This window comes from Phascolarctos cinereus, unplaced genomic scaffold (assembly GCF_003287225.1).
Source record: "Phascolarctos cinereus isolate Bilbo 61053 unplaced genomic scaffold, phaCin_HiC Scaffold_2;HRSCAF=192, whole genome shotgun sequence".
Lineage (NCBI taxonomy): Eukaryota > Metazoa > Chordata > Mammalia > Diprotodontia > Phascolarctidae > Phascolarctos > Phascolarctos cinereus.
The window spans coordinates 204917471-204943711 of NW_027555625.1; the positions used below are offsets into that span (position 1 = coordinate 204917471).

The 26241-nt window shown below is 36.1% G+C and overlaps 1 protein-coding gene across 1 annotated transcript in view; it reads right to left on the reverse strand.

Moving 5' to 3' along the window:
* Positions 1-26241, reverse strand: part of CDH13 (cadherin 13) — a 1264852-nt gene that overhangs the window by 111561 nt on the left and 1127050 nt on the right. The window contains exons 9-10 of the mRNA XM_020992657.2: positions 6518-6700; positions 539-792 (exon numbers count right to left, since the gene is read on the reverse strand). Coding sequence (XP_020848316.1) covers positions 539-792; positions 6518-6700 — 437 coding nt within the window. The remainder of the gene's footprint in view (positions 1-538; positions 793-6517; positions 6701-26241) is intronic.

Sequence of the window (26241 nt, forward strand, 5' to 3'; positions counted from 1 at the left end):
GAAATGGGTCTAGCAATTCTGAAATCTCTCTCTTTACTCCCTTCCCACTCCCACACACTTTTATCAGTATACAATAACTCTAAATAAAATTTCTCTGTGGGTAGTTACCAACCCTACACTTTTATCACAGAATTACAAAGAATCAGGGTTGAAAGGTCCTCAAGGGTCATCTAGTCCAAGCCCTACATGGGCATGCATCTTTGATACCATTACACAGCATCTAAAGCCAACATTTTTCTCATCACTTGACAGCTCTACAATGAACTACAACTTCACCTTGTCTCTCTGACTTCTTATACTCCAGTTTGCCTTATTGCTCAGCCTCAGGAGAGGCAGAGCTGTTATCTCTCAGCTAACTAATAGAGTTCTTAGCTCCATTACCTCAAAACTTTTTTCATTATGACAAATTCCTGTGCCTTCTCCAGGTCTCTAACAAGTTTAATTTAATGCTATGTTGCACCTGACAACCAGCTTCTGCAGACAGAGCAGGCATTTACACTTCCCATTCCAGCCTTACACTGGAAAATAATATACTCACCTAATGGTCTGATGCTGCAAGGAATCAGGATCGGTGGCATTTACTGTCAATAGCATGCTGCCAATAGTGATGTTCTCACGCTTGGTCACTGTCATGGGGTCTGGGTGGAAAACCGGGCCTTCATTTACATCTGAGACAGTTATCTGTACTGTGGCTGTAGAGCTGGGGCCATATGCTACATCAGGAACCAATGGATCTTCATTTTCTACTTTGATCAGTAGTGTGTGAAATGCTGAGATCTCATAATCCAAAGGCTGAAAAACATGCAGAGAATCATCTCAGGACAGAAATATATACATATGTATGGGAAGATGTGGGCATTTAAGGACGAGGCCACAATTCAAAGATGTGCAGACTTTTTTTCCCATTAAAGGCGAAGAATATCACTCACATCCCAATTGTAGGACCATTAAAACTGTAAATATTGGGAGCATTTCTAAATCAAGGTAATGATAAAATCAAGGATTCATTTTTAAAGCTGCCCATTCATCTTCCTGGAAGTATAAGAATCTAAAGTGTTGCCTTAGTTTAAAGCTAATAGCCACCATAAAGTATAGACTGCAAAGACAATGGGCTTTCCAGAAATTATATTCTTCATGTTTCTAACACATCAATCATGTCAGCCTTAGAATTTTCCAACAGCTAGAGGAGTACTATTCCCAGGTGCTGCTAAAAACAAGCACTGTCAGGGAAAGTTGTTTTCAAAAGAGCAAATAACATGATTATCAATGAATCATAATATGTTATTCTTGAAAGTTAGTCCAAAGGAGCATAATTCCTGGAAAGTCTCTTCAAAAGTAGAAAGGCTTTAAGCAAGGGCTTGGTGACATTGTATCTGCACATCATGTGAGGCCCAGTCTCTCCAAGTTTGGGAGCACTTATGACCACATTATCCCCATTTCATGAGAATGCCAGCCTTAGCAGCTCTCTAAAACCACAGAGAGAACTGCAACCTATATTATTACCAAAGATGATACCCACACTGATGACATTATGAAGCCCTGAGGTTAAGTAAAATAAGGCATTAAATCCATATCAGTAACTGGCTAATGAGGTTAGATGAAGCACAGAACTCAGGAAAGTCATTAAGAATATAACATCAATGTTATAACCTTTCACTTAATATTTCTTTAACCAAACATAGAAAGCTGATAAATATAGGTTGATAAAAATGTGAATTGCCAATGTTTGGCTTCTTAAATTTTCAATTAGGTGGGAAACACAAAGCTACAGATAAGAAGTACTCCCATTCCCTGCCTGGGTTCACTGGCCAATATCTGTTTTGATCAGTATGGCAACCCATACATCCCGGGTCTCTCTTACTGCAACAACTGTTTAAAGATAAGTTCTGGGTTGGGGGCACCATTCATTGTGCTCCTCCAGTCCCATCCTATAAAGACTAAGTTTTAGAGGATAGACTGAGAGTGATGATCATCCTGCCTCAATTGACCTTAGTCATGCTACAGCAGTATTGTGCTTGGTTCTAAGTGACATATTTTAAGAATAACATAGAAAAACTGAAAGATCATTTTTAAAAACTAAATATATTCTAGAGAAAGTAAGGTGGGAAGGGGAGAAGGAACATCTGCCTCAAGCATTGGACAGCCTTTGTGGAAAAGGAATTAGGATTCTTTTATAGAATGTCTTCAAACATAGGATGGAGACCACTTGTTAGCAGGGTCAGAGAAGTAATTTCTATTGAGGAATAGGTTAGACTAAATGGACTCTAAAGTCCCTTCTGACTGAGATTTTTGATTCCATGATCTGTTTGATACTCTCAGTTATGTAATATGGGCTTTAAAGTAAATCAGAAAGACGTAAAGAACAATTTCCACATCCATGTAGTTTGAGTCAGAGTTGGGTGATAAATCTTGGAATAAATATTTATTCTTTCCAAAGATCATTAAAAAAAGAAAAGGATGTATGTATACAAAAATATTTATAGCCACTCTTTTTGTGGTGGCAAGGAACAGGAAATTGAGGGAATGCCCATCATTTGTGGAATGGCTGAACAAGTTGTGGTATTTGAATGTAATGGATACTGTTGTGCTATAAGAAATGATGAGCAGGCAGATTTCAGAAAAACCTAGAAAGATTTACATGAACTGATGCTGAGTGAAGTGAGCAGGGCCAGAAGAACACTGTACATAGTAACAGCAACTTTGTGCGAGGATCAGTTATGGCTGACTTAGCTCTTCTCAGCAACATAATGATCCAAGACAATTCCAAAAGACTCATGGTGGAAAATGCTATCCATATCCAAAGAAAGAACTATGGAGTCTGAATGTAGATTGAAACATACTATTTCTACTTCCTTTTGGTTTTTATTTTTTGTGGTTTCCACCTTGTGATATGATTCTTCTTTCATAACATGACTAATGTGGGAATATGTTTTACAGGACTGCACATGTATAAGCTATATCAAATTGCTTACTGTCTTGGAGAGGAGATGGGAGGGAGGGAGAAAAAATTGGAACTCAAAATCTTATAAAAATGAATGTTGAAAATTATCTTTACATGTAATTGAAAAAATAAAATACTATTTATTAAAAACAACAAATAAAATTTAACTAGAAAACAATTATTCTAATGTTTACATTTGGTCATTGGGGATATAACTTTTCCAATGGGAGTAGGAGGCGACATTCAAAACCATCTCCTGGGAGTGGGTTTTTTGGGTGAATGCAGATGTTTCATATGTGTGATCATGTATGTGTAGGTATGTGTGTATGTACGTGTGTGTATGCTGTGAGGCAGTGTGTACAATGGTAGAGAGCTGGCCTCACTGTCAGGAAGCACTGATAAAATCATAGGTCCATACATCTGTTAAAAAAAAATAGGTATACAGCATGTCCCAAAAATCTTAGTGCATTTTTAAGTTTTAAAGGTAGCTTAAAAGTGCACTAAGACTTTTGAACCATTTGAAAAGCTATATACTCCAATGGCCAAATGTAAACATTACAATAGTTTCTTTTTTTAAGCTTTAGTGGCTTAAAAGTACACTAAAACTTCTGGGACACCCTGTATCTCAAGTAAATTTTATTTTCAATGCTTTTAGTCATACTAAAAATACTTTGGTTTAGGAACTTCCCCTGGCTATTGGTGTCTTGAGCCCAGCTTATTTGATTCTTAAGCCATTGATCTTTGCATTATACCACACTGCTGCCTTAAGATAAACAAACTAAACACACTTCCATATGTATTTAGGTTAGCTTAAAAAAAATAGAGAAACAGATAAACCTCGGCTATAGCTTCAGAATAATCTACCAAAGGAAGTTATAGATCTTGATTCCAAGGATTCAAGAAAACCTAGAAGATCTGTCTATCAACTAGTGTTTACTGAGTCTCTATTACATGCAAGCATTTGTTAAACACTGGAAATACAAAGCAAGGCAAAAGACAGCCCCTGATTTCAAGTTGCTCACAGTCTTAGGGGGAGTGAGATGGGGAAAAGGGACAACATGTAAACAACCATGTGCAGACAAAATATACATGAAATAAATTGTGGGTGATTTCAGAGGGAATACTCTAAGATTATAATTCTTGCTGAAGGTGGGTCTTAGCTGATGGTTGAAGGAATAAAGGGAAACTAGGATGTGGAGGGAGACAGACAGAGAAAGAGGGAGAGACAGAGAGACAGAGAGAGACAGAGACAGAGAGACAGAGTGACAGACAAAGAAAGAGAAATAGACAGACACAGACACAGAGAGACAGAGATAAACAGAGACAAACAGAGACAGAGTGTGTTCTAGACATGGGAGATAACCACTGAAAACTCTCAGAATCAGTAGATGGAGTGTCATGTGAGAAGAATGGAAAGGAGGCCAGTGTCACTGGATAGGATAACATGTGGAGGAGAGTAATGTGTATGAAGACTAGAAGGTTTGGAAGGGCCCAGGTTACAAAAGGCTTTACTGGATAGGCAGAGGATTTTATACTTGATCCTGGAGGTAGTATGAAACCACTGTGGAATTTATTGAAAGTAAGGGAGTGGACTGATATGGTTAAACCTGTTAGGCTTTAGAAAGATCATTTGACAGCTAAGTGGAGGATAGACTGGAGTAGAAATGGTTTTGAGGTAGAAAGACTATTGCAATGATCTAGGCATGAAGGTGATTTGAGTTCCAGAGAAAAGATGGTCTTACCACAAAGCTACCTTCTCGCTTAGTCCATGAAACTTCCCTGGAAGAAGTTATTTTGGCTAATTTGTCCCATAACCTATGTTTCATTGAAACCTAGAACTACATCAATTGGGAAATGGTTGAATAACTTGTGATATATGAATGTAAAGCAATACTATTCTTCTATAAGAAATAATAAGCAGGCAGAATTCAGAAAAAACCTGCAAAGACTTACATGAATTTATGCTGAGTAAAATGAGCAAAACCAGGAGAATATTGTACACAGTAACTGCAACATTATGTGGTGATCAACTATGATAGACTTACCTCTTTTCAACCATGCAATGATCCAAGACAATTCCAAGAGACTCTTGGTGGAAAATGCTGACCACATTCAGAGAAAGAACTATGGAGTCTGAATGTAGATCAAAGCATATTATTTTCCCCTTTTGTTTTGTCTTCTTTCACAACATGACTAATGTGGAAATATGCTTAACATGATTGTACACATATAACCTATATCAGATTGCTTCCTATCTTGGGAGGGGATATGGGGAGAGAAAGGAGGAGGAAGAAAAATTTGGAGCTCAAAATCTTACAAAGATTGGAGCAGCAAGATGGCACAGTGGATAGAGCACCACTGGCCCTGGAGTCAGGAGGACCTGAGTTCAAATCCACCCTCAGATACTTGACACTTACTAGCTGTGTGACCCTGGACAAGTCACCTAACCCCATTGCCTAGCCCAGCAAAAAAAAATCTTTGAAAGATGAATATTAAAAACAATCTTTATATGTAATTGGAAAAAAGTAAAATACTATTAAGTAAAATGGGGGGGGGGAAGAAACCTAGGGCTAGCCTGGCTTATTGGGCTTCTCTAGCAAAAGGTTTTATTGAAAGGTTACTGAAAACTGAATTGTTGGCTATTTACAATATGCTCATATATTTTCCTAAGATTTGGTAAAGTGGGGAAAGGGGACACACAATATATATGTACAAGATTATTGTCAATTGTTGCAAGATACAATATTCAAGTCAATTAAGTGCAAAGAAACTTAGAAACTCAGATTTGGATTAAACTAAATCTGCAGAAGAAACATTATTTCAAATCACATTTTAAGTTCTCTGTAATTTCTTTTCCAGATGAGAAACAGGTTCCTCCTTCATGATGTGAAAGAAGGTTTCTAGTCTTCTAGGGATACTGTAGCAATTTAATCTTTGCAACTCAAAGGGAAGGAAGCAGGAAGACTCCCTGCTGATGGCACTCATGTATATTATTGTATTCTATACATTCCATTCTAAGTGCTTCCAAAATCATGAATGTTTTACTGTACATGATATAGAATTGGATTCGAATCATGGTATCATAGATTTTGAAAATCATCAAACTCAATCTCTTGATTTTACCTTCTAGGACAATGAGCACCAGAGAGGACAATGAGCTAAGTGACTAAGGTTATTGCTGCTGGTCAGTCATTCATTCATGTCTGACTCATCATACTTCCATGGAACACACTGTCCATGAGATTTTCTTGGCAAAGATATTGGAGTAGTGTCCCCTTTCCTTCTGCGGTGGATTAAAGCAGAGGTTAACTGACTTGCCCAGGGTCACACAGCTAGTAAGTGTCTGATGTTGGATTTGAACTCAGCTCTTACTGACTCCAGCCTAGTGCTCTGTCCACTGAGCCACCTCCTGCATAAGATCATAGTAGGGGTAAAAGGCAGAACTAGTTTTTAAATCCAGATCCTCTGCCTCTAAATCCTGTACCCTTCCCTTTAAACCACAGTGTCCTTCCAATCTATTTTGGATATCCTTCAACTCCCACTGAAGAAGAAAGAGAGAAATGGAACCATTCTTACTTTGACAACAGAAAGCATTCCTTCATTGGTTTGGGGATTGGTATGTATTTCAAAACTCTGCCCTGGATTTCCATTGATGATAGTGTAGACAGCTCTCCAGGCTGCAGTAGTAGGGTCGTCCTTGTCTTCAACCGTTAAATTGACAATCACTCCCACAACTCCTTCATTGACAGTGGCATGAAACTAAAACAAAGCAGAAAGTAATTGTTACCATATGGACTGAGCAGACTTGCCCAATGACATTTCCTTCCATTTGGAAGGAAAGGTATAGTGTCAGGAACCCTGAGTTCTGCATTTTCTTCAGTACTTGGGAGCACCAAGTATTGTTTTACTACTTACCCTGGACATATTACAGGTGAATAGTAATGTGTTTGCAAATATTTCATAAACAGGTTATACCAATAAGCTTGGAAGAATAAAAAATAGCTGGGAATTTCAATTAACGTGAAAGTGAATCTAGGGACGCTATGGAGATGTCAAAAAGACTGTTTGTTGAAAGAGAAGTAATTTGAGAAATGAGGTTTAAAAAGCCATGGTTGATTAATTGACTTGCAAATCATTAATCACAAACCTTTATCTTGATGCCTTGAGATGGAAAAGGGGAAAACTAATTTGTCTATCACTTCTCAGAGGAATCTGTGTAATTTGTTTTCTTTTTTTCATAAAGTGTACATTAAAAAATTCTTAGCATGTGCCTGCAAGATGGGAGAATGAAAAGGAAACCATGATTCAAGCATTGTGTCTTTGTGATATAATTGCATGAGTGAGTTTTCTGTTCAGCTGATTAATACTGTTAAGACACATTCTGTTCACTCCAGAACTTCCATGGTTCCCCTGACTATCATCAGGTAACCCTGTGCAGGTTTTTTCACCAGACCTGTTCGTTTAGTTCTCACACAACTGCCTTGCCTTCCTCAGTTCACCATCTTCAACTATGGTCCTCAATATTTAAACACAAATTCAAATTCAACAATTTAAATAAAAATATGATTATCTGATTTTAAAAGGTGGATATGTATCAGGTATACAATAGTGAAATGTTTTAAGAAGAAAACTTAGGGAACGCATGATAGCTGCTTGCAAATATTTGAAAGGCTGTCACTTGGAAGAGGGATTTAACTTGTTCTGCTTTGCCCCAGAGAATAACACTATTAGCCATGGGTGGAAGTTGAAGAGAAGCATATTTCAGCTTAAGGTAAGAGGGGAAAATGAAAACAAAAACAAAAACTTTTTTTAACCATACAAAGCATCTAAATTATTGGAATGAGATACCTCAAAAGGGAGTAGATTCTTTCTTGCTACAAGTCTTCAAGCAAAGGCTGGATGACCACGGGTCAGAAAAGGAACAGAAGAGATTCGTTTTTAAGTTCATATTGGACTACATTGCCTTTGAGGACTCTTCCAAATGTGAGCTTATATAATGAATAAAATTCTATCTGGACTATTCAGATTTATGATCTAGGAACTACCAAGAAGATATATGTCTGATCAGAAAGAGCAGGTTGGTATGGACAATGAGGAGCAAAAGTAGGGGAGTTAAAACAAGCAAATGTGGACAATGCAACAAAAATACAAAAGAGTGAGAAGACAGGATGCCTTTTCTAGGGTCAGATCCAGGTACATCAGTGGGATTTATAAGGAAAGCATATCCAGAAGGGACCATTTGGTCTTCTCAACATGAGCCATTATGTATCTTGACAGTAGGTAAAATAAACATTTACAAATCTGAGCAAAGTGGACTCATCACAAAACTCTGTTGATAATTTGGAAGAGTGCTGAATTCATCCATCTACACTCATCGGCTATTCACCTATCCCTGTCCTCCCTTTCATGTCTAAGTTCCTTGAAAATGACCTCTACAATTGGTGCCTCCAATTATTTTCCTCTGATTTTCTTAATTCTCTGCAGGCTAGTTTCTAACCTCATTATTCTACTGAAACTTCTCACTTCGAAGTTTCTGATAATCTCCTGATTGCCAAATCTAATGGACTTTTCTCAATCCTCATCTTTCTTGACCTCTTCACAGCCTTTGACATTGTTAGTCATACTCTTCTCTGCTGTACCCTGTTCTCTCTAGATTTATACAATATTGTTCTCTCCTGGTTCTGCTATCTATCTGACCACTCCTCAGTCTCCTTTGCTGGATCTTTATGCAGGTCACACCTGCTAAACATGGGTACTTTACAGACCTCTCTCCTGGTCTCTCTTTATTTTTCCCTCTATATTATTTCACTTTGTGATCTCATCAACTCCCATGGATTCAATTATCATCTTTATTCTGATGATTATCAAATCTATTTGCTCATCCCTAACCTCTCGGCTGACCTCCAGTCTTTCTTCTCTAAGTGCCCATTGGACATTTATGAGATTTATTGTAGACACCTTAAGTTAACATTTCCAAAACCAAACTCATCTTTACCCACCATATCCTCTCCTATTCTAAACCTCACTATTACTGTTGAGGGTACCATAATCTTCTCAATCACCCAGTTATCTGAGATCTAGATGTCATGTTAGAGTCCTCACTCTCTCTCATCCTTGTCATATCCAATCTGTTGTTGAATCCTGTTGATTCTACCTTCACAAAATTCCTTTTATATACTCCAATATCAACTATAATACTACAAGCACAGTACAGTGGTGGTGCAGACCCTCATCATCTCACCCAGGGACTTTTGCAGTAGTCTTATGGTTAGGCTTCCTCTCTCAAGCCTCTCACCACTGCAGTCTATGTTCCACTTAGCTACCAGTAATCTTCCTAAATCACAAGTTTGATCATGTTATCCTCCCATTTCCATAAACTCCAGTGACTCCCTATTACTTTTACATCAAACAAATCCATATTTGGCTTTTAAAGCCCTTTAGAATGTTGCCCCTTCCTACTGTTTCAGTTTTCTTACATCTTATTCACTTCCATATACCTATGATTCAGTGACAGCTTTCTTTCAGTCCCTCACATAAGGCACTCCATAGCCTGACTCAGTGCTTTTTCACTGGCTATCTTCTATGGCTGAAACTGTCTATCTCCTTGTCTTTTCCTCCTGGCTTTCCTGGATTCCCGTAAGTTTCAGCTAGTCTTCTGAAAGAAGCCCTTTTTCTGGCTCATTTAATGCTAATGCCTTACACTTGAGATAAAGATTTCAAATATTTATCTCAAATATATCTTGTTTATACCTAGTGGTTTATATGTTGTCTAACCCATTAGATTGTAAGCTCCTTGAAGCAGGCATATGTATGTCTTTCTTTGTAATCTCATCTCTTAGCACAATGCCTAGCACATAAGTGCTTAATAAATGCTTCTTAACTTGGACAATCCTTTCCAACTATATTTTGACCCATAGGGAGTGATGATAACAATGACAAAAACAACAAAAACAAGATGTGACCTATCCATTCAGTTGATAAGATAGGAAAAACATTGACTGGGGGGCATAGTTTCATTCTGTGAAAGAGAGACTACATTTTGTATATCCAGGAAATATTACTTCACTAAGATAAAACTAACAAGTCGTATGTTTGCTGGATCTAGAAATCTAATTAAAATAAATATGTGTTCTCTCTGTACTTCCTCCAATGCAATAACCTTAGAAATGTTTTAATCATGTTGACATATTCACACTTAACCAAGTTATTTCAGTTCAGTGGAACTCACAGTCCCTAATAGTAGTTCATAGGAACAAAGCATTAGGCTAAGGGATAAGGTATATGATGAACAACAAGTCATCTCAATTCTTAAGGATCTTATACTCTGGTAGGGGTTGGAAGAATGACATTATATAAACAACTATAACAATAGGAAGAATGTAAGAACGTGATAGAGATAAATATTTCTTCCTGAATTGAATTTAGTTGCTAGTCTCTAGACATTAGTGCAGGTATCAATGTATGTATGCAAGTATGTATGCTTGTATGTGTGTGTGTTTATATATGTATATCCTAAAAGAGATATAGTGCCAAAAGGGACGGGGAGTCTCGTTAGGATAGAGACTAAATCCAGTTCAGAAAATCAAAGAAAGAGTCAAAGAAGAGATGGCATTAGAGAGAAGATTCTTGAAAACTGCTTGGGATTTCAACAGGCAAAAATGAAGAAAAAGGGTATTCAGAATGAAATAAATATACAATAGGAGACTGAGGTAGGAACACATGTGTGGGAAAGAATAAATACTCCACTTTAACCAGATCAAGTCATATGGATATGAAAGTAGTGAGAAATAAGTCTGGAAAAGCAGTTTAGAAGAGATTTTGGAGGACTTTACAGATCCAGTTATGTAAATGGGAGAGTATTTGAAAAGAAATGGAATGCCATTAAAAGATTTTGAGCAGGGTTATAGCATGACAAAATCAAAACCAAAGAGATTTCCATCCCAATGGATAAATTAGATTACTATGTGGCACAATAGATAGAGTGTTCCACTTAGAGTTAGGAAGATCTAGTTCAAATCCTGTCTCAGAAAGCCATAAACTATGACTTTGGACAAGCTGTTTAGAATGTCAGCCCCAAATTCCTCGTCTGTAAAATTAGCATGATAATAGTACCTATCTCATAGGGTTATCATAAGAATCAAATGAGATTTATCACATACACAAACATATATGACATTTTGTAAACTTCAAAGTGCTATATAAGGACTAATAATTATCATTATTACACAGTATGAAAAGTTTATGAAAGATATGGACAAGATGAAGGAGAAAGCCTAGTACTGTTACACTCTCCATTGCCTAGGGTAGTTATCATACTAATGATATCATGGATTGACTGGACTATGATGACATACTTGGAATAGTTTTATATGAAGACAACTAGGTGGCACAGTGAAAGTGTTAGGCTTGGAATCAGGAAGGCCTGAGTTTAATCTGGCCTCAGACACTTAGTAGCTATGTGACCCTGTGTAATGCACTTAATCTCTGTCTGCCTCAGTTTCCTTAACTATAAAATGGGGATAATAGCACCTACCTCCCAGGACTGTTGTGAGGATCAAGTGAGATAATATTTATAAATAGTTAGCACAGTATTTAGTACATAATAGACACTTAAATATTTCCTTCCTTCCTTCCTTCCTTCCTTCCTTCCTTCCTTCCTTCCTTCCTTCCTTCCTTCCTTCCTTCCTTCCTTCCTTCCTTCCTTCCTTCCTTCCTTCTTCTTTCTTCTTTTCCTTCTTTCCTTTCTCTGTTAGCATATGTGGCATGAATCATAAGGGAAGAAAATTGGAAACAAAGTGTCTAGTTAGAATAGCATAGTCAGATGAGAGATCATGAAGGACTAGAATAGTATGTGGGTAACGGAAGGGAAAAGTAGGGTTATGATGGAAGATGAATCGGCAGAACTTGATAACTAAATGTGTGTTAAATTAGTAAAAGAGAAAGAAGAGGCAAAGATAGTGTGCAGATTTCTAGTCTGAGTGACCAAGAGGCTGTTGGTACCTATCCTCTCAGAAGGAAGAGGAGGTTGTTCAGGTGGACAGTGATGTGTTTGATTTGGAACATGCTGATTTGGAGGTATGGCATGACATCTCAGTTTAGCTATGCAACAGACATAAAAAAGCATTGCTTTTTGTTTCTGTTTTACAGATGGGAAGATCTATACTTTTTAGATAAGAAAGGAAGCAATCATTGGAGAAGAAGAAAGTAATGATGCTGACATGGGGAAGGGGATTCATAGAAAAAAGGAATAATAATCAGGAATAATATAACAGACTTCATGACATGGATACACTTCAGAAAGGATGAGTTTATATAAGATAATTGTCTTCAACTTCAACTTCAATTTTTGATACATTGATGGATCTGTGATCTCAGTGAGGTGAAAACTCCCGATAGTGGTACAGATAATACCTCCCCATGCCTTCTCATCCTGTAATACTCTTGTCCATGTCATCCTATAAATCATGTACAGGGAGTCCACCCCATGTGCTCACAGCTTTCCTCTAGACTTCCTGCCATGTGGATACCAGGAAAGCATGTGGGCTGCCCATCAGTTATCTTTTGTTTATAGCTCATTCCACAGAATGATTATAGTCTTTGTTAGGACCATTATCTGATTCACGCATAAGTTACAAAGCCTGTTTCTTGCTTGTTATCCATTTAGAGGCTTACTGTTGTTTAATTAAACTCACTTATTATATTGTTACAATTCAACACTTTAACTTGAGTATGCAATTCAAAAATGAAAAAGACTAAAATATGTTAGATTAAGAATAAATGACAACACTTCACATTTCTATGGTAACTTCTACTCCATAATTTCAAAACACTATATAAACAGTTACCATACAACCACTTGAGGAAACATTTGCTATAATTTGCTGTTTCCAATTGGCAAAAATTAAGCTACAAAGAATTAAAATGTTTTTTCTTCCTACCATTGTGTTTGACAGCTCAAATGCTAGACACAAAATGAGACTTCTAAAAATTTATTAACTGACTATTCTGTGGTCGTTCTGAGGTCAGTTTATGGGGTCCCTCCATATTGATCATTCCCAGTAATTCCATTTCCCTTACTATAATAATGTGGATGATTAACTACCATGGTCAATAATAAAGATGAGGAGATATAGATTTGTCAGGTTAATCACAGAATAATGGGATACTACACACACACATATATATATATATATATATATATATATATATATATATATAATACATGTATATATTATGTACATAATAATAGAAGCATATATATTCAGAATCTATACTTCTGTTCTCAGGTATAGGGCTAAGGGTGAGTCCAGGCAAATATAAAAGTGGTCAGGTTGGGAAGGTGAGACATCAAGGCCAAGGAACAGAAGAACTAACATAATATAATTTATATAGGCCAGACTGATAAAAGATTTATTCAGCTTTGATGACCTACCTATCAGGGATACTTAAGAAAGGCAATTCAGGGTCATAGCATCCATTTTTCATGAATCTATAAAGGATGGAGAGGAAACTGAAATTTAATCAATAATGAATGTGACATCTGAATGTAAAAAAAAAAAGGAAAAGATAATCCTCTGAAACTCAATTCTACTCATGAAAAAAGATGCAGGGAAAAGTCATCAGAAAATTAATTTGCAAATATCTTCAAGAAAGCATGGTTTCATAAAGAACACATCTTATCAGGGACAAATCTAGCCTAGTTCCATGACAGAATAATAAGCCTAATAGATCAAGGTGGAAATGATGGGTGTAATCTATATTGGGCTTTTATTCTCTTCCATGCAAAATTCTTATCTATAATTTTAGAAAATACAGTGTAGATTAGGGCAAGATGATTAATAGGTTGTAAAGTAAGACTTGTGAGGAAATATTCAAAGTGTTAGAATTATTTTACCTAGGAAATAAATAGCTGGGGAATTACTTAATAATTGTGCATATATGAGATCTTTACTCAAGAAAGGCTATACTTTGTGATCATAGAGGACAGAACAAAGGGGGGAAATCTATAGCTTGAGTAAGACAGAAATGAAAAATTCTAGACAGGGCACCACAATCCTCTGATGCAGGGTTTTAAAAAATGGGTGATTTCCTACTACTCTCTGCCAAGTTCTGTATTTGTAGAAGTTACCTGGCACATAGGATCTCTCACAATCTTTGTTAGTGCTATGATTGTATTATTCAGTAAGACAGAACTGGGAAGACATTGGGAATTGCCTTTTGAGAAAAGTCTGCTAGCTAATATTTTCTTGTTTTAACAGATTTTGCCTAGGTAGGTTTGTTTCAATCTGTTCACCCTCATTAAGAGTATTCTGAAGTGGGGCAGACAGTGGAATGAGAACACAGAAACAACCTGAGTTAAAACAGCTCAAGGAATAGCAAATCAATGTAAGAAAACGTGCCCGATTGATAATTACTTTCTAAGATTCATTAAAATTCTGTACAAGATGATTCCCCATCAAGAGAAACCAATTATACTCCACATCAGTTTTTATTAATCAGAGAAGCATTTGGAGTCAAGGTATTGCATGTTTTCACAGTCCTATTTGTTTTCTCTCCTAGATTCTGTGGGGATAGAAGATGATGAGATGAATAAGTTCAGAGGAATCTCTGTCATGTGTATAAGCAAATGAGAAAAAGATAATGTACATTGTGTACGCAGTGAATCAAAAATCATCTTATAGCCCTGCTCTTTTTATAGCGTTCTTCTTTTCCTTTTCTTAGAATAATATGCTTTACCTTCGTATTTGTTTGGGAGCAGGTACTTTAAAGGTAATAAATAATTATTAAAATATTCACCCTGCATCAACTCTTTACGTTCTATGGGAGAAAACTACACACTCCAAACTTCCCAGAAGGTGTTTTTTTTTTTAATGTTGAGGGAAAAGTCAATGCTTATTTAGACCCAAGGAAGACATCCTTCTTCATTGGTAGCAAGTAATATATATTAACTTTAATCTACTTTTCTAAATATGGGAATTCCTCATGGGCACTATGTACTTTCATCCTATTATCTGGTAAAGTTTTTGCTCTTCAATGAAGTCAGCCGCTAAGCATCTATCATCCAAATGTCAAACCCTTATATTTATAGGTGAATCTGCTTAATTAGCATATAGAAAATAAGCACATTCAAAATCTCTTTCTCTTCATTTCATTATGACCTTTGTAGGAAGGGAAAGTGATGGAATCTCAGAGTTACAAAAGATTCAAGAAGCCATCTAATCCAATCTGTATTTGAATAGGTATCCCCTCTGCAACATGTGTGAGAAATAGTTACTCTGTGTATTAATGAACGTCAAAAAACAAAACAAACAAACAAAAAAACCCTCACACTTTCTGTGAGGACAGAAAAAAGTCATATGTGGCCATTTGTGTTAATCATATAAATGCATATTGTCCAATCTGACCTTACTAGACAGTTTCTTCTTCCTAGTTTTAGTGACATGACTCTTCACTGTTGTTCCCTCTCCCTTTTAAGCCACCTCATCTTAGTTTTCTTTGCTGGATGATAAACATCCATGTTTTATCCTCAAATTTTTGTCCCCACATCTCTATCCTGGATCCTCCTCTTCTCTCTCTCCAGATGATTCTCTCAAGTCCCCACAACTTCAATTATCAATCTTATGTAGATAACTTTGAAATTTATACAATCAATCCACCCAAGCTCCAGTCCTGTATCACCAACTATCTGTTGGATATTCCTATGTTGCATAGGCATCTCAAATTTAAAACATCCCAAAAAGAACTCACTATTTTCACCCAAAATTCACCCACCTTATGATGATATTTCTTGTTAGTGTGCCACCACCTTTGCAGTCACCTACCCTCAACTTCCACATCTAATCAGTTGCCTGTTGATTCCTGTCAATTCTACATCTTCAGCATCAATTACTGTAATTTCCTTTTCTCTACTCTCACCACTACAATCATAGTTCAGGGTCTGCTCACTTTTCACCAAAAGCATTGCACTAGTCTCCTGCTTAGTTGCCCTGGCACTCATCTCTTTCTGTAAAGTGTTGCTTTGTTCTATTGAGTGACATTGTGCTAAGTAAGCACTATGAGAGATTTAGAGTTCATCTTGCATAATGATGAATTTCTTGGAATCATTGAGCTCAGGAAAGTAACTCATTGGAAAATGATGAGGTGAAATAAATCAGGGTGTACTTCTCAAACTGAAGATGTGGGAGGGACTCCTAGATGTCTACTCCCTACCTCTTTTGAGACAGCAAGGAGTGCTTACATTAATTCAGAGTTAATTTCATCTTGCAGAATGATGAGTTTCTGGAGATCATGAAGCCCATGACAAAAGCTGAGTGAAAAATTAAATATCTTCTATTCTCTACATCTTTCAGTCATTTGTGAAATGTTGAAGATATGGTCCATTGTTGAATATTAATTATAAAGTTTGCAAGTTCCTCACTAATACTTTCTTTACCGAGGATCTCTTCAAAATGTCAATAAATGACCCTCATAGAAATTTTGTACAGTTGGGAGAGTAGGTTTATAGGTTGAAACATATCAACATTTTTTCAGTAACCTTCTTTTGACATTAATAAGATTTGAGGTTTTGCTTGTTTGTTTTCCCCCACAACTTGGTAATCTCCCTTCTATTAGGCATCTTGCAAACTGGTACCTCAATACCTTAACAATTTTATCACCTCCAGCACATATTTCCTATCTCTTTAACCAAATCAGTCTGCTTTACCTATCTTTGTGCTCTTAGGGCCATTTCTACTTACTCTGTAAGGAAGTAGTCATTGGGATATGAATGTTGAAATGTGATTGTTCTAGTGTCATTGTTGGAGAACACACACACACACACATACACACACACACACACACACACACATATATATATATATATATATATATATATATATATATAATTTATTTCTTTTGCTTATTGTCTTCTTTCTGTTTTCATCCTTGAATATCCTTGGGATACTTAGATTTCTTACTAAGCATTTTTAGACAGGTTTTACTCTTAACTGCTTCTCTCTATTTTGTGAGACAATACTTCTCATAATCATCAATCATCACTTTTTATAAGATTTTATAGATGATTTTATGTCCTAATCTAATGTTGCCTTTGGCAGCCACTTTTCTCAGTTTGTCAAGTAAGTCAAATATTTGCTAACTAAGGTACTTTGAGTACCTTAGTACTAAGTACTAAGAGTACTTTGAGGTACTCTTCTGTTTTCCTTGTCGCATTTAATTTACATTGTTTCCATTTATGGATGAATCACTATAGTTGGTGTCAATGTCATTTCTTTTGCCCATTTCCCATTTTTGTGTTTCAATAGTTCATTTAAATAATTTATGGTTAAGTCTTCTTAAATATAAGTCATATTTTTCTTATTCTTATTCTTATAGTTTATTATGAATTCTTATCTTGGCTCTGACAATCTGATGATTTGACTGTATACACAGAGCTGAATAATAGTTATCTCCAAAATTCAAAATAAGCCTTCTCAATTCTTCTAAAATTGAGTCAATTTTATTCTTTGCACTGTTATTTGGTGCTTACCAGGTCCAATGCTTATGACTTCTTGTTAAAAAACAAAAACAAAAAACAAACCAAAAAGCAAAAATAAACATGTCTATGATTCAGGAAATGGAAGGGAAAGGAAGGAGAGAAGAGGACAGGAGAGAGGTCATGAGAGAGAAAGAAATGGAAAGGATGACAGTGAGAGAGAGACAGAGTAAGAGGAGAGAAAGAGAGGGGGGAGAGAGAGAGAGAGAGAGAGAGAGAGAGAGAGAGAGAGAGAGAGAGAGAGAGAGAGAGAGAGATTACTTACATAGAAACAAAGAGATAGACAGAGATAGAGAAAGACAGAGAGATAGACAGAGGCAGAAAGAGACAGAGAGAAACAGTAAGGTTCTATGCTGTAGAGTAGTAACATAAACCATAATTACAAGTCTAACCATGAATTGGCCTCAATCTACACATGTAGTCATATGACATTATCCAAACTCTATAACAGTGACCCATGAACATAGAAACTACCAATTGTACAAAATTAAGATGACACACCATACAAACCAATGAACTAGATATCATTGTCTCTTACAGTCAAACTTACATCTTGGCTCCCAATTCTTTTCCTTAACAGATCAGATCTACTGTTAATATTCATTCTATTTTGTCTTCCACATTGCTAGGGATATCCCCAAGGCACCTGTTTAATGGATGAGCTATTTCTGGGCACAAGAAGTAAAAGGGACATACTGAAATGGACAGTACAATGGGAAATGGAATCAAATTTTTTCCAGACAAAATTAAAAAAACTGAACTAAACTGAAACTAAACTTAAAAAACCCTAAAGATTATTTATTATTAAAATTATTGATTTATCCTCTAACCCACATTTCAAGTATATTATATAAAGATGTTAAAAAGGGTTACATCGTTTTGGGTGCTTGCTGCAACGATGTAGATTGCAATCTCTTTAAAACTTGTTAGATATTTTTCACGACTTCAACCTGTGGCCAAACTGGTGATGAGCCCCTCTGACTATAACTAACTTGATCCTCTGATAAGAGGCAGAAATCCATAGCTGAACTCATATATTTTACTTATGTGAGTTTAAAAGAAATAATAAATGATATTTAAAAAAATTTTTTTTGTTCATTACTCTACTTTCTCCTGGATATTTCCCAGTCTCTGGCTTTGTGAAACAGACAGGGTCTGTACATGCACAACTATATAAGACAACCAAGGTGTGTACTAATCTTATCAGTTGTAGGGGTCTACAACATTTCCTGGAGAAATGATGATCTAGATATGTTATTACTGCCCATTACTTAGAAAACTATCTTAACGGACCTTAGGGAAATGGGGTAAGTCAATTTTCCAGACCCGCTGAATGCAAAAGCTGAATTACATTTAACAGTGAAAGACTAAAGGCTGTAATAGATGATTAAATGTTACTGGGAAGGATACAGACTTCAGGTAGAAGTTTAGAATGAGACAGAATAAATTCATTTCCTTGATTAAGGAACAAAATGTTGACAGTAACTGTAGAGCTATAGCTCCAAGGGAAAGCACTAAGTTCAAAAACATCATTATACTACACTGAAAAATTTCATAATGTCTACATGCCCTTTTAGGGATTACATAAGTAATAGATCCATCAAGTCATATCCCATGCTTCTCTAAAACATTTCTGTACCTTAACTCTCAAGTGGCATTTTTATTAGAATATAGGAATATAGCACAGCAATCTCCAGCACCACTACAGCCATTGAAGAATACATTCTAGATATCCTCCCTCCAGTGAAAAGATCTTTGAAAATTGACTTCTGAAGAGCAAGGGGGAAAAAAAATCCTTTTTAAGATGAATGTTGAAGTGGTTGGTAAGCTTCTGGCCTGGCTAACACACAATTTTATATAATATAAATTATATCTGAAGATAGTGTCTTACTTACAATGATTCTAGCTCACATTTCTACAATGACTTATGATTCACAAGTGCTGTGCCCACAATCACTCAGGTAGATAGGTAGTGTTAATAGTATCACTTTCATTTTATAGATATAGATGAACAAACCAAAGTCCAGAGAGCTAAAAGTTATTTACTCAAGATGGTACATCTGGTGAATGGCAAGACAGGTTCTGTAACTAATTCAATATTTTATTTTTTTCTTTTACTATACCACACTCTTTCGTATAGTAGTTGCTTAATAAACTGATGTTGTTAAATTGCTTCAGTCATTTCCTACTCTCCATGACCTCCTTTGGGAATTTCTTGGTAAAGAAACCGGAGTGATTTGCCATTTCCTTCCCCAGATCATTTTACTGATAAGGAACTGAGACATATAGAGCAAAGGGACTTGCCCAGGGTCACACAGCTAGTGAGTGTCTGAGGACAGATTCAAACTCAAGTCCTTCTGATTCCGTGGCCAGCACTCTATCTGTCAAATAAATACTTAAATGATATTCATTTAAATGTAGTTTTGTATGTATTACTATTATCTGGGTCAGACAGGAAACATGGGCAATGAATTGGGGTCAGAGCTGATTAGGACTTTAGGAGTAATTTCCAAATTGCCTTTGGGAAATTACAAAGCCTTTTTAATGACCCAAAGCTCACAATGTAAGACACATCTTTTTTGTAACAGCAATAATATACTACTGGTATGTATGGAAGTAATGTATGAAATATAGCAAATCTACAAAGAATTAAAAGTTAATTTCACACATAACACAATGGGGTTGTACATGTTAGGCATGAGCAGGATGCATCATTTAACTAATGCAGAATCCTGAAGAAGAACAGGAGTTAAAGACATCAAGATGGAATTATATGATAGGAAGAAAAGATGATCTGGCCACCTGGGAAGGGTAAGAGATGGCAGGCAGATGAACAGAGTAATATAGGCACTGATACACTTATGATGTTAGGAGGAAAGGAAGAAGACCTCTAGCAAGATGACTCTGTGACCATCATATGGATAGCCATGGGCAAGAGTTGCACAAGGTGGGCAGGCATGATGGATTAGGATCTGTATCATCAAAGGAAAATTACAAATCAATGAGATCACAGATCCATTTGAAAGTTTGAGAGTGAATTTACTCTCACAGAAGAAAGGAAGAAAAAGGGAATTCTGTTAGTGGGTCAGTACAGTTTGCAGAGGAAGAAAAAGATCCAGTAGCTGGAGCCCCTTCCAGGAAGTCTTCCAGAAAAAAAAGAAAGGAAGAAAGAAAGAAACCAGAGACAAGAAAGAATCATCACTGTCCAAGCAAGATGGTTTCCAAGTCTTTAGAAGATAAAGGATATTTCTCTCTTTCCCCTACGTCTGGTAGGAGAAGCTGCCTCCGCAAAACCTGGAGGCTGTTGGAGCCCTTAGACTGTGCAGTTAGGAGGAGAGAGATTAGAGAGGCTGGGTGCAGCATTAAAAAAATGTAGAAATGTATTTTGCTGAGAATTAATTCACCAGGAGGACATAGTAACAATGTTTGCAAGTCAAATATTAAACTTTAAGATGAATCTGGAGGGTTTACTGTTGCTCACATAGCTCATGTCACTAAAATTGAAAACTTACAGTAAACGAGTAAAGATGATGGCTTATATTTTCCCGTACTTAAATACAATATGCAATTTATGTGACTTTCAAGGAGCAAAACAAAACAAAAACAAACAAAAAAACAATTAATTTTCTAGTTAGTCGTAGCTAAGGAGATTTTCAACTTAGTTCTTTCTGATTGAAGGCATTAGAATAGGCAAAGAAGAAACAAAGCTATCAGTCTTTGCAGATGACATGATGATATACTTAGAGAATCCTAGAGAATCAAGTAAAAAAACTACTTGAAATAATAAACAACTTTAGCAAAGTTGCAGGCTATAAAATAAACACATATAAATCATCATTCCTATATATATTCTATGTATATATTCTATATATTACCAACAAAGCCCAACAGCAAGAGATAGAAAGAGAAATCCCATTTAAACTTACTGTAGACATTATAAAATATTTAGGAGTCTACCTACTGAAACAAACCCAGGAACTCTATGAACACAATTACAAAACACTTTTCACACATAAAATCAGATCTAAATAATTGGAAAAACATCAGTTGCTCATGGGTAGGCCGAGCTAATATAATAAAAATGACAATCCTACCTAAGCTAATTTACTTATTCAGTGCCATACCAATCAAACTACCAAGAAATTATTTTATAGAGTTAGAAAAAATAATAACAAGATTCATTTGGAAAAACAAAAGGTCCAGAATATCAAAGGAACTAATGAAAAGAAATGCAGGGGAAGGTGGCCTAGCAATTCCAGATCTTAAATTGTATTATAAAGCAGCAATCATCAAAACTGCTTGGTACTGGCTAAGAAATAGGGAGGTGGATCAGTGGAATAGGTTAAATATGCAAGACACAGTAGTCAATGACTACAGTAATATATTATTTGATAAACCCAAAGACCCCAGCTTCTGGGATAAGAACCCACTCTTTGAAAAAAACTGCTGGGAAAACTGGAAAAGAGTATGGCAGAAACTAGGCATAGACCCAAATCTCACACCATATACCAAAATAAAGTCAAAATGGGTTCATGACTTAGATATAAAGGCTGATACCATAAGTAAACTGGGAGAACAAGGAATAGTTTACCTATCAGATCTATGGAGAACAGAAGAATTCATGACCAAACAGGAGATAGAGAACATTATGAAAAGCAAAATGGGTCATTTTGATTATATTAAATTGAAAAGTTTTTGCACAAACAAAGCCAATGCAACTAAGATTAGAAGGAAGGTAGAAAATTGGGAAAGAATTTTTACAACCAGTCTCTCTGATAAAGGCCTCATTTCTAAAATATATAGAGAATTAAGACAAAGTATAAGAACACAAGCCATTCCCCAATTGATAAATGGTCAAAGGATATGAACAGACAGTTCTCAGATGAAGAAATTAAAGCCATCTATAGTCATAAAAAATGCTCTAAATCGTTATTGATTAGAGAAATGCAAATCAAAACAACTCTGAGGTACCACATCACACCTATCAGATTGGCCAACATGACAAAACAGGAAAATGATAAATGTTGGAGAAGATGTGGGAAAATTGGAACACTAATACATTGTTGGTGGAGTTGTGAAATGATCCAACCATTTTGGAGAACAATTTGGAACTATGCCCAAAGGGCTACAAAATGTGCATACCCTTTGATCCAGCAATAGCACTTCTAGGGCTATATCCCAAAGAGATCAAACAAATGGGAAAAGGACCCACATGTACAAAAATATTCATAGCGGCTCTTTTTTGTGGTGGCAAAGAATTGGAAATTGAGAGGATGCCATCAATTGGGAATGGCTGAGCAAGTTGTGGTATATGAATGTAATGGAATACTATTGTGCTATAAGAAATGATGAACAGGCTGACTTCAGAAAAACCTGGAAAGACACATATACGGTCTGATGCTGAGTGAAGTGAGCAGAACCAAGAGGACTCTGTACATAATAAGAGCCACGTTATGCAATGACTAATATTGTTAAACTGAGCCCTTCTCAGCATTACAAGGATCTAAGACATCTCCAGAGGCCTCAGGATGGAAAATGCTGTCTACATCCAAAGAAAGAACTATGGAAGTTGAATTGCTATCACTTCATTTTACCTTCTGTTGAGTTTTGTTTCCTCTTTCTGATGGTTCCTCCTATTGGTTTTAATTTTTACTTACAACTTCACTAATGTGAAAATATGTTTCATGGGATGAAAATGTAAAGCCTTTATCAGATTGCGCATCATCTTGGGGGGGAGGGGGAGAAAAATTTTCAACTCAAAAGCATATGGAAGTGATTGTTGATAAATCAAAACAAATTAATAAAATTTTAAAAAAAACTTAGTTCTTTCTGCCTATGCATAAAGGGGAAAGGGGCCTCTTTCAACCTGCTCCAAAATTTTTATCATATATAAGCCTTGACAACATTCTCCATAAGAATTATTATCCCAGAGCCAAAAGCTACTTGTCAAGAGTTCCCAACACTTTTGTGGTTTGGATCAAAACAATAGCCCAGGGTATGAATCAACCATATTTAGGGTTATAATGATGAGAGGGAATTTTTCTATTGCCCATTGAGAAGCCTACCTACTTGGTAATATCAACCTTGTGAGGTAAGTTCTATTATTATTATTCCCTATTTTACAAATGGGGAAACTGAGAATTGGAGAGGTTAAATGACTTTTCTCAAGGTTACAAAAAAGTAGGTATCTGAGTCAGTATTCAAACTCAGATCTCCTTGATGCCAAGTCAAGTGCTCTATACACTACTTCAAGTTTCTTAAAATTATTTTATTTTCCTTAATTTTAAAAAATTGGTTATATGTTGTTTATGAGCCCTTGAAAACCACAAGATCCCTAGACACTGATATTACATATGTGTATGTGTAAAATTTGGGGTGTGAAAAATCACAGCAAAAACAGTAGAACTTATCTTAAATTTTTAAAGGTCTTTTGGTGGGTATACTCTGAATAAGAAAAAAAAAGTTTCCCTTTTTCCTTCTTCTCCTTTACTTCCTCTTCTTCCTCCTGCAAGAGAGGATGAGACCTGGTCACAATTCCAGGACCAACAGGAGTATGCTAGTGGTTGCAGAGGAACAAAATCCCTTCCTGGCTACAAAAAAGAGATGCGTCCAAAAGACCACTGACCACACCTCTCTTTACCACTGGGGAAGCATCAACAATTTATTGACCCCCACAACTACCTCTGAAAATAGTATCATAAAAAAAAATGAAGCTTGGCACAGTGTCCCTGCAACCACGGAATCAGTGCCCAAGTTTAACATAAAGTTAAAAGTCAAGAAATGGGCTGGAAAAAATGAGAAAATTACAAAGAAGAGTCTGATCATAAAATATTACTATGGTGATAGGGAAGATCAAGACACAAACTCAGAAGAAAACAACAATGGCAAAACAGCTACAAGCAAAGCCTCAAAGGGAAAAAAAATTAATTGGACTCAAGATGAAAAGTAATTCCTGAAAGAGCTCAAAATGGATTTTAAAAATCAAAAAGAAGAGGTGGAGGACAAGTTGGGAAAAAGAAATGGGAGTGATATAAGAAAATTATGAAAAGAAAGTTTACAATTTAGTAAAAGAAACACAAAATATACTGGAGAAAATAACACCTTAAAAAACAGAATTGACCAAATTTTAAGAGAAGCACAAAAATCCACTGAAGGGAAAAAAAAAACTCCTTAAAAAGCAGAATTGGCTAGATGAAAAAAGAATGCAAAATCTCACTGGAAAAAAAATTATTTTTTTTAATTTTTAAAATTTATTTTAATTTATCAACAATCACTTCCATATGTTTTTGAGTTGAAAATTTTTCTCCCCCTTCCTCTCCCCCACCCTCCGCAAGACAGCACACAATCTGATACAAGCTTTACATTTACATTCCTATTAAACATATTTTCACATTAGTGAAGTTGTAAGTAAAAATTAAAACCAATAGACGGAACCATCAGAAAGAGGAAACAAAACTCAACAGAAGATAAAAATAAGTGATAGTGATTTGACTTCCATAGTTCTTTCTCTGGATATGGACAGCATTTTCCATCCCGAGGCCTCTGGAGATGTCTTAGATCCTTGTAATGCTGAGAAGGGTTCAGTTTAACATTCTTAGTCATTGCATAACGTGGCTGTTATTGTGTACAAAGTCCTCTTGGTTCTGCTCACTTCACTCAGCATCAGACCGTATATGTCTTTCCAGGTTTTTCTGAAGTCAGCCTGTTCATCACTTGTTATAGCACAACAGTATTCCATTACATTCATATACCACAACTTGCTCAGCCATTGCCCAACTGATGGGCATCCTCTCAATTTCCAATTCTTTGCCACCACAAAAAGAGCTGCTATGAATATTTTTGAACATGTGGGTCCTTTTCCCATTTGCATGATCTCTTTGGGATATAGCCCTAGAAGTGCTATTGCTGGATCAAAGGGTATGCACATTTTTGTAGCCCTTTGGGCATACTTCCAAATTGTTCTCCAAAATGGTTGGATCATTTCACAACTCCACCAACAATGCATTGTGTTCCAGTTTTCCCACATCTTCTCCAACATTTATCATTTTCCTGTTTTGTCATGTTGGCCAATCTGACAGGTATGATGTGGTACCTCAGAGTTGTTTTGATTTGCAGTTCTCTAGTCAATTGGAAAAAAATAATTTTTAAAAAAATAGAACTGGGCAAGTGGTAACTAATGACTTCATGAGACATCAAAGAAACAATAAAACAAAGTCAAATGAGTGAAAAACTAGAAGAAACTGAAATATCTCATGGAAAAATAACTGACCTGGAAAATAGATTGAGGAGAGATAATTTAAAAATTATTTTACTACCTGAAAGTCATGATTAAAAAAAAGTCTAGACATCATATTTCAAGAAATTATCAAGAAAAACTGCCCTCATATCCTAGAACTGGAAAGGCAAATAGAAATTGGAAGAATCAACTAAACACCTCCTGAAAAAGATCCCAAAATGAAAACTCCTGGAAATATTATAGGCAAATTACAAAGCTCCCAGACTAAGGGGAAAATATTGCAAGCAACCAGAAAGAAACAATGTAGATGTCATGGAGACACAGTTAGGATTATACAAGATTTAGCAGCCTCCATATTAAATATGATATTCCAGAAGGCAAATGAACTAGTATTACAAGGGGGGAAAAAATGGGCATTTCATGTAATAGAGAACTTTCAAGCATTTCTGATAAAAAGAACAGAGCAAAATTGAAAATGTGACTTTCACATACAATCAAGACTCAAGAGAAGCACAAAAAGGTAAACAGGAAAGA